Source organism: Hoplias malabaricus, chromosome 5 (genome assembly GCF_029633855.1).
Source record: "Hoplias malabaricus isolate fHopMal1 chromosome 5, fHopMal1.hap1, whole genome shotgun sequence".
NCBI classification, from domain to species: domain Eukaryota; kingdom Metazoa; phylum Chordata; class Actinopteri; order Characiformes; family Erythrinidae; genus Hoplias; species Hoplias malabaricus.
Window position 1 is genome coordinate 7,520,568 of NC_089804.1, and position 15,774 is coordinate 7,536,341.

At 41.5% G+C, this 15,774-nt stretch overlaps 1 protein-coding gene across 2 annotated transcripts in view; it reads right to left on the reverse strand.

Annotated features, from left to right (window-relative positions):
- myt1b (myelin transcription factor 1b) overlaps window positions 1–10,552 on the reverse strand; it is a 46,529-nt gene extending 35,977 nt beyond the window's left edge. The window contains exon 1 of one of the 2 annotated variants that reach the window (XM_066670465.1): window positions 10,450–10,552. In XM_066670465.1, the coding sequence (XP_066526562.1) occupies window positions 10,450–10,474 (25 nt within the window). In that variant the 5' untranslated portion in view covers window positions 10,475–10,552. Of the gene's footprint in view, window positions 1–4,469; window positions 4,483–10,449 lie in introns of those variants that run through there. The other variant, XM_066670466.1, reaches the window with a different exon arrangement.
- Between the last annotated feature and the right edge of the window lie 5,222 nt (window positions 10,553–15,774).

The following is a 15,774-nucleotide window of genomic DNA, read 5'->3' on the forward strand; positions in this document are numbered from 1 at the left end:
GCAGCCTTTCCCCGTGTTCAGTCTCCTTAGCTGGACTGTATCCTCTCACAACTTCCTCTCTCCTCCTCTCACTCAATCTGTCGTTTTTTTTTTCCTGAGAGTGTGCTCCCAGCTGTCTAAGCCTGGAAACTGAAACACACCTCTCAGAGAGAGAGAGAGCGAGAGAGACTTTGCCCTGAGAGAAAGAGTTTGCTGTCAGTAAATGAGGGGCTTGTTAAACATTTCTTTCTCCTCCATGTCTTTCCCTCTGTCCATCCCTAACGTCTGCCCTACTCTTTCAGTGAGTGCAGAGTAAACAAAGCAGGCAGATCAGATTTGGCTTCTTTGAGAAATCTGCAGAGCAATAGTAATGAAAAAAAAAAAAAAAAGACAGGCAGGATGCCAATCATCTGAGGAAGGGAGCTGTAGGGCATTGTCAGGAAAAGTAACTCCAAAGCCTTTTACACACACACACACACACACACACACACACACACACACACACACAGAACAAAACGCTTATTTTTCAACTTTCAGCTTCCCTCACAAAAAGTGACTATAACAGCACTACTGTGCATCCCCATCCCGCCCCCAACTGCTCCCTCGCTCGCACTCTCTCTCCATTTCCAGCCAGATAAACAAAACTGTGGAGCACAGAACATCTCTTTTAAATCACACCGATAAACCCCCGCAGCCTTGTTAGAGAAAGTAGAGTCCACAGTTTCCCAGCTCTCAGGGGGAAATAATTCCACTTGTCTACTACAGAGCCCTGAGTTACACCACACTTCTCAGGCCAGAACCAACAGGACATTAATTAAACATAACCTTGATCGTTAGATCGGCATTAGCTTACTCTCTGGGCCATTCATACAGCTGGGGAAAAAAAAAAGTCTTGATTGGTGTGAATGAAACTATCTCAGAGAACCGTGTTCCCAGCCCAGTGTCAGCAGTGTTGTTGTGCGCTGTCTGGTTACAGTGAGTTCTGACGGACTTAAATCCATAGTTTAGATTAAACAAGGGAGGATGCGGTAACCGTAATCCGAAGGGCCACGCAGCTGCACACCCATCTCCAGTTAAGCAGGATTTAGCAGTAACTTTATATGATTAAATTGAGACATTGAGGAAGCTTTTAAAATAAAGCAAAACATCAAAAAGGCTTGTGGTAACGTGCTTATTCCGTTCATAATAATAATAATAATAATAATAAATAAGAGTGCGCTTCATATATTTAGAACTGTTGCCAGATTTAATGCAAAAACAAACACTTTTTACTGAACTATGATAACACAGATTTAATAAATGGACTGTAATGCTGAATATTTTTCACTGTCCAATTAAAAACATAGCTTCATTTTTGAGGATTTTTAGTTTACTACATCATTTGAACACCACAGCTTCAGGATGAATGGACAGCAGCAAAATATTCAGTCAGGTAAATGGAAGTCAATAAATGGCAAGCTACTGAAGGTTAGTGGAGAAAAAAAAATATATAAAAAAGACTCTTCTTCAGGTTTAAGTAATAAATAAATAATATTAAGATAAATACCTAAAGGCCTTTGAGAGGGATGAACACTTATATTAGATCCACAAGCAGTGGAAGGACGGCAGCTCATTCTGCCACTGCTCTTTTAATGTCCAGGTATAAAAAAATAAAATAAAAAACACTTTTAAAAGGCTGCTTTTTGAACTGCAGTGAATCCCTCTGGCTGTGGAAAGCTTTGTCGTTGGAGGTTCAAGAACACCTGTCCCGAGGCGTCTAAGTGGAGAGACACTCCAGTCCTCCACAAACTTACTGGAATACAAGGAAACGAATAAAAGCATTGAGTCTTATATATTTTGGAATATACGGACAGGATGTAATATCTGGCTTTTCATAGCAAAAGGAGACAAAGAAATATGTCCAATGCTGCTGATCAATCGAAGCATGCACCTCAAGGCCTGCAGCCCATACCGAATAGCTCTTTTCTTCCTTAATGGCGGGGGCGACCCTGACCCCTGTGGCCTTCTCTGTGCGGCTTTTCTGTGGGTGTGCACTGAATGATAAGAGCCCAATTTGGCCCAGCTGGTCTATGGGACAAGTTTATTGCCCTCCCCAGTTCTCCAGGCCCCACGGCACCTGCTGCCATCGTCTGTAGCGCACCTCCACGAGTCTGGCTTTTCCCATTACACACACGGTAGAAGAAACTCTGATATGCTGTAATCACGAGTCTAACCAAACAGCTTCGCCCCGCGGTTTGAATGATCAAACAAACGTGTCCGTCAAAAGCTTCATATTTTAACATCAATGCAACACTTTGTCAAAGTGAACCATCTGCTGGCCTCGTTTCTTAATGAATCCTATGGAAAACAATTTTCAGCCATAGGTTTACAAACACCAAATGTGCCAGAATTGTGAGGATATTAGAAAACACAAAACAGATGGCACCCAGCAACCCCCCCACACTCAACACCCTCCCCATTTATTAAACGCAGAAGTGCCATCGTTACGTTTCAGCACAATTTCCGCACACAGATGCAATCAGAGCCAAAAAAAAAGTTATTGAAAAAAGCTTGTTTACAAGCGCATGGATGAAAGAGAAATAAATAAATAAACATATAGGACTGTGGAAAGCAGGTGATTGGTTTTAAAGGAGGTGAGGTGCCAAATGAAATACTATCAGTATCCACCAACCACCCAACAACATTCTGCAATTGTCGTATTCTGTGTTCTGTGTTGTCTTATGGAGCAATAAACTTTGAAAGTGTACAACAGCTCAATAAAGAAAATGTCCAGGTTGGAACTTTACAGGACAAACATTACTAACTTGAAGCGAAAACTGAAAATAAGCAAAAATAAATAAACAAATAAAAACAAAACCCAATTGTTAGCTTCACTTACTTTTAAAAAGACTGCTCTGATGCAATGCACCTGATTCAGTAAATTCATAGCACCATTTGAACAGTGCAGTGGCTACATCAGTGCTCTGAGGGCTGTAAGGATAAGGGCGGACAGCAGTGTGGTAATTAGAGTGAGGACACGTCAGGGTTGAATTCTGATCTGTTTCTTATGAGCTGCGGGTGAATACTGAACTAATAAACAGGAATCAGCAGCTGGATTTTATAGATTCCCCCCTCCTCCTCCTCCTCCTCTCTCTCTCCAAACACACACACACACCCCTCCACTCGGGCATCAAGTAACTTTGAGCGGAAAGATCGCGACCACCATCTTGGTTTGCAGGTGGTTTTGATGTGATCCCCTAGCAGAACATGTCGCGATGAAAACATGAGAGCGCGCGATGGGGTGGTGGGGGTGGATAAAAATAGGAGGAGCGCTACGTGCTGAAAGCGTGAACCTCTGACTAGAGAGAGAGAGAGAGAGAGATACTAAGAGTGACCGACACTGCTCTTACTTCATATCTCATGACTTTCTCTGGCGCATCTCACCAGGGGCGGTTGACATTTAAAAGAGAGCATCTCTGCTTTCCGCTGCGGGGAAAAAAAAATATAAAAAAAAATATATATATATTGGCCACCCCTCCTACCACTCTACCCCCCGCCCCCCCCACCACCACCTTCTTCCTCGCCATCCGCGCGCTCGGCCGGGAGTCCGGTACTACGCCCATTGTTCGACCTTAATTACGCGCGACCATATGGAGAAGTAACTCTGGAGAAGGCTTCGCTACGAGACTCTAAAGGAGCTGCATTAAGTGAATCATCGTCGTCAGCCACAGCGTCGTTTTGACTGGATGACTTTACTCCACCGCCGCGCCCGTTAGACACCAAACCCACACCGACGCAGGAACGAGCCAGGGATCTGCCGAAGAGCTCAAACGCAGCGCAGCAGAGCGTTACAAACAGAGGCTAAACACACGGCTGCTGCGCCAAACACACACACACACACACACACACACAACCATCTTTCCCCCTTCACTTTCCCCCTCATCAACTGTCCCTCACTCCTCTGAGACGAACCCGAGGCATGAACCCAGAGCATGTCTCCACCCGCACCAGGACCGGAGCTTTTACATCAACCATCAGCACAACATCCAGAGAAGCGTCTCTTTTAAGAGTTCAGTACGACACGGACTCCTCAGATCGCGGTAGCCTTCATCTCTGAGGTGCCGTCCTACAGCCAGGAGAGTTTTTTTTAGGAGTAGACTAAACTATCTCGAGTGAGTTAAGAGAGGCTCGAAAAAGCTTGAGAGTTTAACTACAACCTGAAAAAAACGGCTTTAAATGGTCTGTCTTCTAATGTGTACAGAGTCCGTCAGAAAAAAGAGACAAACAGCAACGCAATTCACTCCCGAGTCAACAGTACGATAATGGAATAGATTATATTTTCGAATTCATACAAACATCACATCCGCGCTGATTATTGATGTTTTAGAGTAGAATAATCACTCACATTAAAGCAAACATAACAATTTCATAAAAAAAAAAACATTAAACAAACATTAGAAAGACGTTGTTAAAAGTCAAAACGCTGAGAGAAAACGCAGGCTGGTGTTTACCTGAGTGATGGGGGTAATCCCGAAAAAAAAAGCCTCGGCGGATCGTCCTCGGTTTGTTTCTCGCTTTTTTGTTTTTAAAGCGCTTGTCAAACAGGAGCGAACGATCCCGTGTACAGATGTGTTTAAAAGGTCTTAAACTCTGCTGCGGCTCGGCTGGGCTCCGGATGGACTCGCTGGACAGTGCGCGAGGGCGCGGGCCTCTGCTGCTGCTGCTGCTGCTCGCGGCTCCACGGCGGGGCGGTCAGTGTGACTTGTTTGTAAGCAGAAAAACATGGCTTCATTTGCCTTTGTCAGCGAGAAAGCGTAATATTGACTTACCTTTCCCTCATGAGCCATTGTCCCCCCCCCGCCCCTACCCCCCCCCACACACTCACCCTCCCCTACTCCCCCCCCCCTCACCCCATCACCAGCCCACCTCCTCCCTCCGCCCTTTGCCATGACATCACGGAAGCTGTAGTAAAAACCTACAGCATCAGATGGGCTGGGCTTTTGGGTACCCCCTCTATCACTCACTGTGCATGTGTAGATAAAGCGCACGCACACATGCACATACTCTCTCTCTCTCTCTCTCAATGCATGGAAGCGCAAATATAATAGGAGTTAGACTCAAGGTGTTCCATCTACTATATTAGATCAATAGCGTTTAGTGTAATATTTGTTTATCTACAAGAGAAATCTAATCTCTCTCTCTCTCTCGATAGGCTAAAGCTTGTTTGCGCACAGATACAGCGTGGAAAGACTTGTCTGAAAACACTCATTCGCAGCCACGTGTACGCGCAGATTTGTAACTTAAATATCCACTCTTACAGAAAGATGGTGTGTTAATGTGTACTCTCTCTCTCTCTCTCTCTCTCTCTCTCTAAGTGTAGCGGACAGTCTGGTAGTGTGCACTAAAGGCAGCCTCATAAGCCGCTTATTTCACGCCCGGTGATTAATCTTTAATATTCCACAAAAGCATGCATATGTCACTGGTGTGATGTGAACCTTCCCCCCGCGCGCAGTCCCGAGTGGTTCTGTCCACTGATTCACACAATGCAGTGTTTTTTTGTTTTTTTTTCTTCCTGGGGCAAGGCGTTGATGCGCACCCAGCGCTGTGTTCGCATCGACAGCGCGCGCCCTTTAAAGGATGCAGGCGTGAGACTTTAATTCAGCGGACGCGTGCATTTACAGTCCAAAGAGGGGGTGTGGGCCCTGTGTTGCTGGTGCAAACGCTTTAAAAATGGCCGCGACAGAGTTCACTGATCGTTCATGTTGTTATTCACGTATTTACAGCCCATCCATCTCAGACACGTTAAAGATGATTCACGCACGTTTCCTCATGGGTACAAACATATCAAACTTCCTACTTCCGACTGTCCCACTTCTGCCAGGAACTCTTTATATATATTTATATATACTAATATTAAATAATGAACATTTACAAATCAAAATATTTTGTTTCACGGTTTCACTTGAAACAAATTACAAATAAAAACGTAAACCCTTTTTTTTCTTGTAAAGTAATAAGAAAATGCTTAATTATTTAAAATGTCACACTGCTGCAGTTTATAAAGATATTTGTTACACTGCTTTGAGTAAATTCAAATCTAAAGTCTATATACATTTTCTATTGATTCACATATTTCAGAACTGAACAAACGTGTTAATATTACTATAATACATTTTCTTAACTGTTTTCCTCCTGTTGGATACTTGGAAAATAGCAAGGTAAGCAATGAGGAGGAAGAGGAGGAAGCTAAAGCTCATTAAGTGGCAGATGTATTTATTTATTTATTTGTTTGTTTGTTTGTTTGTATTTGTTTAGACTGATTTGAAACTGAAAGTATGATCATTAGTCGTAACACAGGTCTGACTGTGTGCAGTACTAACAGTGTGAGTTTGGAGAACTCTTGGCTAAACTAAGTTGAACTTGTCTTAAAGTCCAAAGCTGACCCGAGTTGGGGTAAAGCTGACAGAACCAGAGTGATGAATAAAAGGACTTTAAAAGGCAGTCCACTAACTCTGCCGCCATTACTAAGAGAAGAGTATAAGTTGGACAGACTCCCAAATGTTGCTCACACCGTTGTTTTGCTTTGTTGTTTTGTAACCATTAGTGAAAATGACAACCATTCATTACAAGCCATTTGAGAATATTCTCCACAAATGCCACTCTTTATCTGCTGTCTCCACGCTGCGCGCGGGGGAAATTTTCAAAAAGCCAACCTTCGCCTTTCACAAATTCTATTAAATTCTTATCTCTTTGCGGCAGGCTCTTTTTTTCCCCCTGCTATCCTATTGTTATGCATTGGAGCTGAAATCAATCACGGAACGTCCACGCCACATCAATATGATTTCAGTTTGTGTGACGCCGAGCAAAAGCTTCGCAAACGGAGACACAATCCAATAAACAAAAGGCCAAGAGGAGAGGGAGGAAAAATATATATACACACATACAAAATAAGTTCCACTGTCCTAAGCACGCGGCTGAGACCGGGAGTCAGAGGTATGGGGTGAGACTGATTGTTTCTGAGAATATCTCCAAGGATGGAAAGGCGGGGATGAAAGAATAACAGTCAGAAGGAGCATGTTTCCAGGAGTTTGCACTCCACTGAGTTTCAGCACCACAGACAGCCCCAGCAACTGCACAAGCACCATGGACAGCGGCATGAGCCCAAACACAGAGGGCATTCAGATAAACACTTGGCTTGGATTTCACAGAACTATTCTTCACTTTAACAGATTACTGGATATAGAGACGCAGAACACTCCAAATGGTTAAAAACCTACATCTTACATTTCAGTTAGGGATTTCTCTCTCTCTCTCTCTGACACTCACAATCACTCATTCATTCAGTCAGCCAGTCTCTCACTCATGATTAACAACGTGTGCCACAAGGGGCGCTATTTGTTGCTTTGTATCAATGACACAGTGTGCCCTTGTTTCCCCAGATGTCCAGGTGACATTTCGGTGACTTAATGTTTATCGTAAACAGCTATTTTCCTGGCTTTTGTTCCCATTAAGACTTATATATCATCGCTGTCCAATGAAAAACATCTCCAAAATAATAACTTTACAGGAGAAGGAAAAAAAAAACTTCTTAAATTTCAATGTAAGTCAAAGTAAAAAGTATTTTTGGAGCATTTCTATTGGTTCATGGCTTAATTTTAAATGCTGTAAATGTAAACGTAAGCTTATTGTCCATACACAGTCTGTGAGATAGAACTGAGGATGAACTGAAAATTTAATATCTTTAACATATTTCACTTTGTTTAAATAAAGCTAATTCAGTTTTCCATTCGATGAGCCCTTTAAAAGCAACACTAAAGTCTATTCAATCACCTGAATGAGGACTTCGTATCTTTCACTAGCATCAGTTGAGTGAGAGCTGATAATAAAGCGATGTTAAAACTGATGGAATTAAACACAACAGAAAAGAAAAGAAATAAATGACATTTTCCCTCAAAAGGACGGTTTGCCTTGAGGACCCACCACAATCAGAACGAAATAAGCTCTAAAGAAATGACTGTTTGGAACAGGAACCGAAGGAGGAGGCCAGGAGATGATGGTGCTGATTGGTTGCTTATTCTTAAAAAATAAATGTATCAGAAATGGTGTAAATCCAAAGGAGAGACACTTTTGGTTTCTTAATTTTTTCCCACAATGGAACCCTATTTCTGTAAATGGAAAGTTTGCTTAAAAAAATCTAATTAAACATATCGAACGGAGAAAAAAAATTATTCTTTAACACTAGTCTTAGACAACAACAACAACAACTGCTTTGATAGCAGCCTTAACAGCCTGATCCAGATGTATCATTGCTTTCTCCTTGGCACTTATCTTTTGAATATTCTTATCCTGGAGGCCACTGATGGCTTATACAAGGCAAAACCGACAATGACCATAACATGGTTAAGTGCTTTTAACTTTATTAATAATCTCAGAATATGAGATGTGCTATTATAAATGTTAATCAATGTTAATTTACTTGGTTTTTCACCCCCCCACCACTACATTATTTTGTACACTACAAAGTGCTTATGTTTGCTAAGCATGTTCATAAATCAATTAACACATTCATTCATTCATTCATTATCTGTAAGTGCTTATCCAGTTCAGGGCCGCAGTGGGTCCAGAGCCTACCTGGAATCATTGGGCGCAAGGTGGGAATACACCCTGGAGGGGGCGCCAGTCCTTCACAGGGCAACACACACTCACACCTACGGACACTTTTGAGTCGCCAATCCACCTACCAACGTGTGTTTTTGGACTGTGGGAGTAAACCGGAGCACCCAGAGGAAACCCACGCGGACACGGGGAGAACACACCAACTCCTCACAGACAGTCACCCAGAGCGGGAATCGAACCCACCAATTAACACATATTATGAATAAAAATGTAAATTACCTAAATGTTGTTTAAGACTTTAAAGTGTTCCTCACACTCACATTGTTAATCAAATATGGTTCCACAGCAAACCTAAAGTTGCTAAGTTGTGGCAATTATTTTTTAAACGATAATGTACTGATGTATGTGGGATTAAAAGCCTTTTCCAGAACCAAATCCCAATGAATAAAAACCATACAGGAGCCTTGATTTCTAAAATGCTTCACAGAAAACATACTCAGTTGTCCCTCAAACCCCAACAATCCATAAGCACAGAAAGTCTGATGCCTGAAGTTTTAAATATGTTGCACACAGACATACATTTTGTTTTACCAACATCTGCCAGTTCCAGTAAAGAAGTAAAATAAGCTTTACACACCCTGTAGGAATAACTTCTGAATTTCAGAAATGAAAATATAGTAAAGGACGAGCACTGAGAGATATACAATCAACTCAGAAACTTAGAATTCTAAAAGGTGTTATGTTCTCTTAAGGAAGAACAAAGCAGATGAAATGACTGAGGGGTCACTTTGTGACCTTTGTGAAGCAAAAGACACATAGCTGTTTATGAAGAGCCCAGCACTTCCATCGTGTCTAACCCTGCCATTTCTGACAGGCTATGAAACCAGTGCCTTGTTCATGCTCGCCACAGCCAGCGCTGAATGTCAGCAGCTGGGTCAGCATGCCATCTCGCAGCACAATGAGGCCGGTGGCCGTATTGTGGCGAGAGTGTGGTCAGTATAAATATTGCATAAGGTGGCAGCTGAGGGAGCCAAGTTGAGAGGCCCCAACTCCACCAAGGCCGGCGACAGATGGAACAAGCTGACAAGACAACAAGAGAAAAAGTTTGTGAATGTGCCCCCAGGCTTGTATTGTCCTCTCCGCAGCCATTCTGCTCCCAGTGGAAAACAAATCACCCTTTGTCTAAGTAGCTCAGCCACTCTGAAGTCTGAAAAAAAGGCAAGAAACTTCCTGAAAGTTGGGCTATAGGCTGTTTTTAAACAAAGGGGACATGCAAAGTTCTGAAGCAAACCCACAGCACCAACAGAAAGGACCTTGAAAGGGATCCACAATACAGTTCCTGGTGACTTGTTAAGTTGTAAACAAACTCATTCAGAGAGGTTTGATTTGAAATGCTCAGTTCTAGAGAAAATTAAAGAGTTAGAATTGTTCACAGCAATGAACACGGTATAACAATAGATTTGAGTTTTGGACTAAAGCATGAATTCTGAATCACACATCACACTGAAGGCCACTGTAATGAAGCATTTCACCATGGTTCTTCAAACCACTGAATTTGAATGACACTTACAGCATTAAATTTAGTAAAAGTAAACAGCTTCTCCACCCAGGGAACAGCGTATTTGTATAAGTTCTACAAGTTCCACTTGTATAAGCGACTCAATCTGTAGTAAATAAGACTTAAGTAAACCCTCCTACTTTTACGTGAGCCATTATCCAAATAAATAACAATGGTTTAAGCTTCCGGCGACTGTACTCCGCTCTGAGCGGAAATAACCAAGCTCGCCAGCAGCGTGTAAGCGCTTTAAAGTTGACATTCTGAAGTATTTCACTCATTTATAACCGGAGAGAATAGAGAAGTAAAAGCTGACTGACCTATGAAAGCTCCACACAGCTTCATTTTCCCGCCCGTGTGTTTCCCCTCGCGCGCACTTTCTCTCACAGCAAGAAAAGTTCCCAGCGCCGAGTACAACTTCGTTCTCGCAGGTGGCAGGGGAGGGGCATACGCAGCTGACCAATCACAGAACGCGCTGCCAGACACGAAACCAATCAGAAAGCTCCGTCCTCATTTTCCAACTGAATGCCATAACAAAGACCAGGGAAGTTCAGGGAAGTACACACACTCCAAACGGCCCACAGAAGAGCGTTCATAACTGAATAAACACAAACAGCAGTGCCTTAGTTAAAGTATAACCATTAGACCACCACAAAAATCTGAATAATACATTAGTGCTCGTTCCATATTTTATAAGACTAACTGCATTCAAAACTAACAGAAGCCCAATATACAGTATGCGGCCAGTACTTTGTGGATACTGTATTCGATGATAGTCTGGCCCCCTCACTAGAAAAAACTGTATTTTACAAATACAATAGATGCTGGAACTTTGCACTCAGTTTTTGGCTGCATTTAGCCACACCTATTTGTATGGTCAACTACTGATGTTTAAGACTAGTTCCGGATTAAATATAACACTCCATCTCATCCCTAAGGTACTAGATAGTGTTCCACTGCTTTAGAGAACTCAGTTGCACTTCTCCACAACCCCCTAGCATGGCAGTGAGCATGTAAAATTGTAGTTGCACGTTACTATTTTATTTACCACATTTCTAAAGAGATTAAGCAGGCTAAGTAGGTGCACTGCAGAGGCTCTTACTAACTTTATTTATAAATGTGAAAGGCCCAAGGCCCAAAAGGAGATTTTTCATTGGACAGCGATAATATGGAACTAAACTGAAAAAAGCACCTTTTTGACTGTCACAAAAAAAACACTTTTTCCCCATTTGTCCAGCTGTTCACTCAACATCATTTAATCTCTGCCCAGTTAACATTTTAAATGTTTCAGTCAAAATCAGTGATGTCATAAATGTACAACTGAAGCCAGAGTTTTATGTACTGATATAGGCTAAAGACTTACTAAGTCAGTTTGTCACAAATCCACATTCATATCACCATGCGAATCACGTGGTAGTTACATTAGAGTGTGTACTGTATTTTCAGAAGTAATTTCAAAATAATAGATAAGCCATTTATTTTATTATATCAGATTTTCTTGTGGTTGGGCCTTTTCATTTCTTATGCTAAGTTAAGCCTTGAACACACTTCTCACAAGACAAGCCTGATTTTTAGCCCATTCTTTCTAATAGAAGTGGTGCGATTTAATCAAACACACATTTCAGTTCAGGCCAAACAAGTGTCTATGCATACTGGCCACTCCAATACGTTCACCCTGGTTTTCTTGAAGCTTTTGTTACAAATTTAGAGAAAAGCTTATGACCATTGTTCTGTTGGAGCACCAATAGTTTGCCCAAATTTTAGCTTTCTGACAGATGACTTGAGATGTTGCTGCAGTATTTATAAAATACTCCGTCTTTCAGGCTGTGGCGATATAACTCTCTTAATGGTGGAGGCAGACCCTCTACTACTCTGCATGGCACCTCCAGCTATTTCACCAGTTCAACTACCAACTAAAATGGTAAAAACATATTTTAAAAAGGGGCAAGAAAAAAGTGGTTCAGTAGCGTTTAATAAGTGAACACAGGCTGTCTTTATGGAGAGCAAAGCCTGATGTGGATCAGACAGGACGGTGTGTTTAAGCTTGCTTGCAGCATGCATTAGAATCCAGTGTAAATATTGTAGAGGTGTACAAGCCAGAATTCTCTCTCTTCATTTGTACGCTGACATGAAGCCTCTAGACTTCAGATGAGTCCCATTGGCAGTCTTTCAATCACTCTCTTGCCTCCCACCCCACTCTGAACCTTGTTCTCTCTTTCTTTTCTTGGCTGGGTGCTCTGCTCTTGTCTCTCCAACCTCACACTTCATGCTTTACGCCCTGTTACATCATTAGAGCCCTCTCTTTTCTTAAAGATCTTGAATTATAATTTTTTTTTGTCCTTAGTCATTCATTCAAGCTAAAACAAACAAGCAAATATCCAGAGCCAGAGAACATCATGGGGATGGCTGGTGGAGAGGTAGGAGAGATGGAAAGAGGAGAGGACAGAAGAGGAATAAGGAGTGGAACTTCCCCCGGTGGGCTTGGCAGGCCCTGGCCTCCCCCCCCTTCAGCAGATGGCTCTTTTGATAAGCCACGTCCTCTCCAGGCCTGTATACTCCTGTGCGTTACCATGGCGAGCGAACATGTAATGGATTCGCTTGCTTATTAAATTTGCCTTCTTGCAAAAAAGAAAAAAAAATGAGGCTACATCCAAACGATGCCCTATTCACTGCACGAGCCTCTATTTTGGGAATCTACCATTTTGTAGCAGTGAAAACACAGGCTTTGAAAATAAGCGTTCTCTCCTTTAACACATGTTCATTTGATGTTGCAGGAAAGCTTTCCCCAGTTCATTCTCAAAGAGCTCTTTAAAACATTGCAAAGCATTTAGAAACAATGCTACAGAAAAGGGTTCAGAACACAAAACCTTTTGATTTACAGTGCTGCTAGAAAAGGAAGAACATTAAAAGCCTTAGTGTCTGTATTTTGTAGTTATTTTTAGGTAAAATAATCAGTGTTGTTGTGTTTAAACATTGTGTGGATTGTATTACTATCTTCATTTCAGTGTTCCATTTTGGTTTGAAAAAGGATTCAAATCTTGAGACCTCTAAAGAAAAACACTCTATTTCTCTCTCTGTGATATTTAGGAAGACACAGCCAGGCTGGTTAGGACATCAGGAGCTGAACTACGACTTAAAAGTCAGATTTACCTCCAACACAATTAGAAAGTAACAGAGGAATAAACAAACCATGTCTTGGGTTCCATTACAGGGGAAAACTTTTGTGAGGAAAAAAAGGCCTTCTGGAAGCCCTAGATATGTCACTAATGCTGCCAACTTACATTCTGACATTCTGACAAGATTTCAAATTTAGCTGTCGACTGTGGTTGTGGAATAAATCATGTTGATATTTTTCTGACAGTCGTGGACATTGAACATCTCAAAGTTGAATTCAAGCTGCACTCAATATTACATAACAACAATGACAGAGTGCAGGGTCATCCTTGTCCTCATCCGCATCTTTCCTCCATCTTACACAAAGAACTGACTAAACTAAATGTCTCCTCTGATGAGCATCTATTCTGTTGGTAATTGGTTGGTTACTATTATGAAGAACAGAATAAAGTTTTCTCTTTGGTTTTGCCCCAACTACATTATGTAAACACACTGTAAATGAGAACGCCAACAGTAGCTTAACCAGTGGGTTTTTAGAGCTGTTAGAAATATAAAACCCAGGCAGTTCTCTCTATAGGCTAAAATAGGTTGTTTATAAGAATTAAATGTGTGATGATGTACAGTACCTGTGACACATCACCAAGAGAAACCATTGTATGTATACTTACCTGTACTTACTCACCTGCATACGGGTCATGTGAGAGGGAAAAGAGTACTATCTCTTGATGCTGAGTTTTACTTACCTGGTTGAATCCATTCTCCACAGAGGGAAGGGGGAACTAGCATCTAGAAGAGGGAAAATATATTATCTAATAAATAGTGATATTATGAATGAATGTTAAACATGCCATGACTGTAGTTGAATCTTGTTACAGTTGTTAGTTCATTGTTAATTTTTATTGTTTATGAAACTTGTGTATCCAAGATACAATAACTTTTACCTCTTAAGGGAATGGTATATTCTAAGGGGCGGGGCTACCTATATATATACCACACAAGGGTAAAAGAGGAAGTCTCTGCTAGACCGTGGCGAGAGAAGCATAACCTAAGGGCATACTAAGACTCAATTGATTTAGTTGTCTTTATCCTTTTTGTCTCTGCTTATAGAGAATTTTGTTTTGTTATTTTTTTGTCCTTAAGGAGCGCGCATGTATATATTGTATATAGAAATATAAAGTCTGGTGTGTAAATAAAGGTGGAAGGGAACCAAAAATCGAACCTCTCGGTGTCATTTCAAGTCGACCTTATAACATCTCAGGCCTCTCGCCCGACTCTACCCATAGAGAACACCTCCCACCATTTCACTTTGCGATGGTGTAGGGGTGAGCTTTATCACAGTGCAGGGTCATCCTTGTCCTCATCCGCATCTTTCCTCCATCTTACACAAAGAACTGACTAAACTAAATGTCTCCTCTGATGAGCATCTATTCTGTTGGTAATTGGTTGGTTACTATTATGAAGAACAGAATAAAGTTTTCTCTTTGGTTTTGCCCCAACTACATTATGTAAACACACTGTAAATGAGAACGCCAACAGTAGCTTAACCAGTGGGTTTTTAGAGCTGTTAGAAATATAAAACCCAGGCAGTTCTCTCTATAGGCTAAAATAGGTTGTTTATAAGAATTAAACATATAAAATATAGCACCTGGCCTAATATAGTACAGCAATTGCCATAGGTGGGGGGAATATTACCACAGAGGTAGGTTTCTCCTCATTCTTTAAGCATATTTAAATGCTATAGCTGGAACTAAATCTTTTAATCACCTAAAAAAACAATAAAGTTTGTATCCTCTTTTATTGGTCGATGTATATAATGAAATATTCATACAACATTCAATCCACCTGGAATGTTCCAATTATTGAGAAAAATGGAGATGAAAGGTTTCATCCTAACCCTGACAATATATGGTTACTTTGATTTTTTTAGTGTATGGAATAGTGGTTAGAAGACCATTTGGAACACAGCAAGAGGCTTTCCCTTAAAAAGCAAATAATAAAAAAAAAGCAAGCCAGTGAGGAGCTCTCTTCTTTATCAGAGGCCTGCCAGACACCTCGTGTTATTCTTCTCTGTGCACGGCACACTCATTAACCTATTAACTTCAGGGCTTTCCCTTCCCCTATTTTGCACATGGCCTCTTCTTCACAGAGAATGGGGTCTGCACCCCCACTTCCAAGTCCTATACACAGAGAAAGGCTCTATATCTTCCCCTCCTCTTCTTCCTCGACCTCTCCACATCATCTCCACACTACAGGAGGCTGCGCTCAATCCCAACATGCCCTCCAGCTGTCTGCGAGGCACGGAAAGGAATGAAAAGAAAGTTAGTACAAACGCCAGGGCCAACACATTGGAATGTACAAGAAGAGGGGCTGCTGAGTGTGTGTGTGTGTGTGCGTATGTGTGTGTGTGTGTGTGTGTGAGAGAGAGAGAGAGAGAGAGAGAGAGAGGTAAAGTACTGTGTAAATGTCAGAGACTACACTTCACTTATGTACTTTGCAGTCAAAACGGCATATGCATACAAGTTATTAATTTC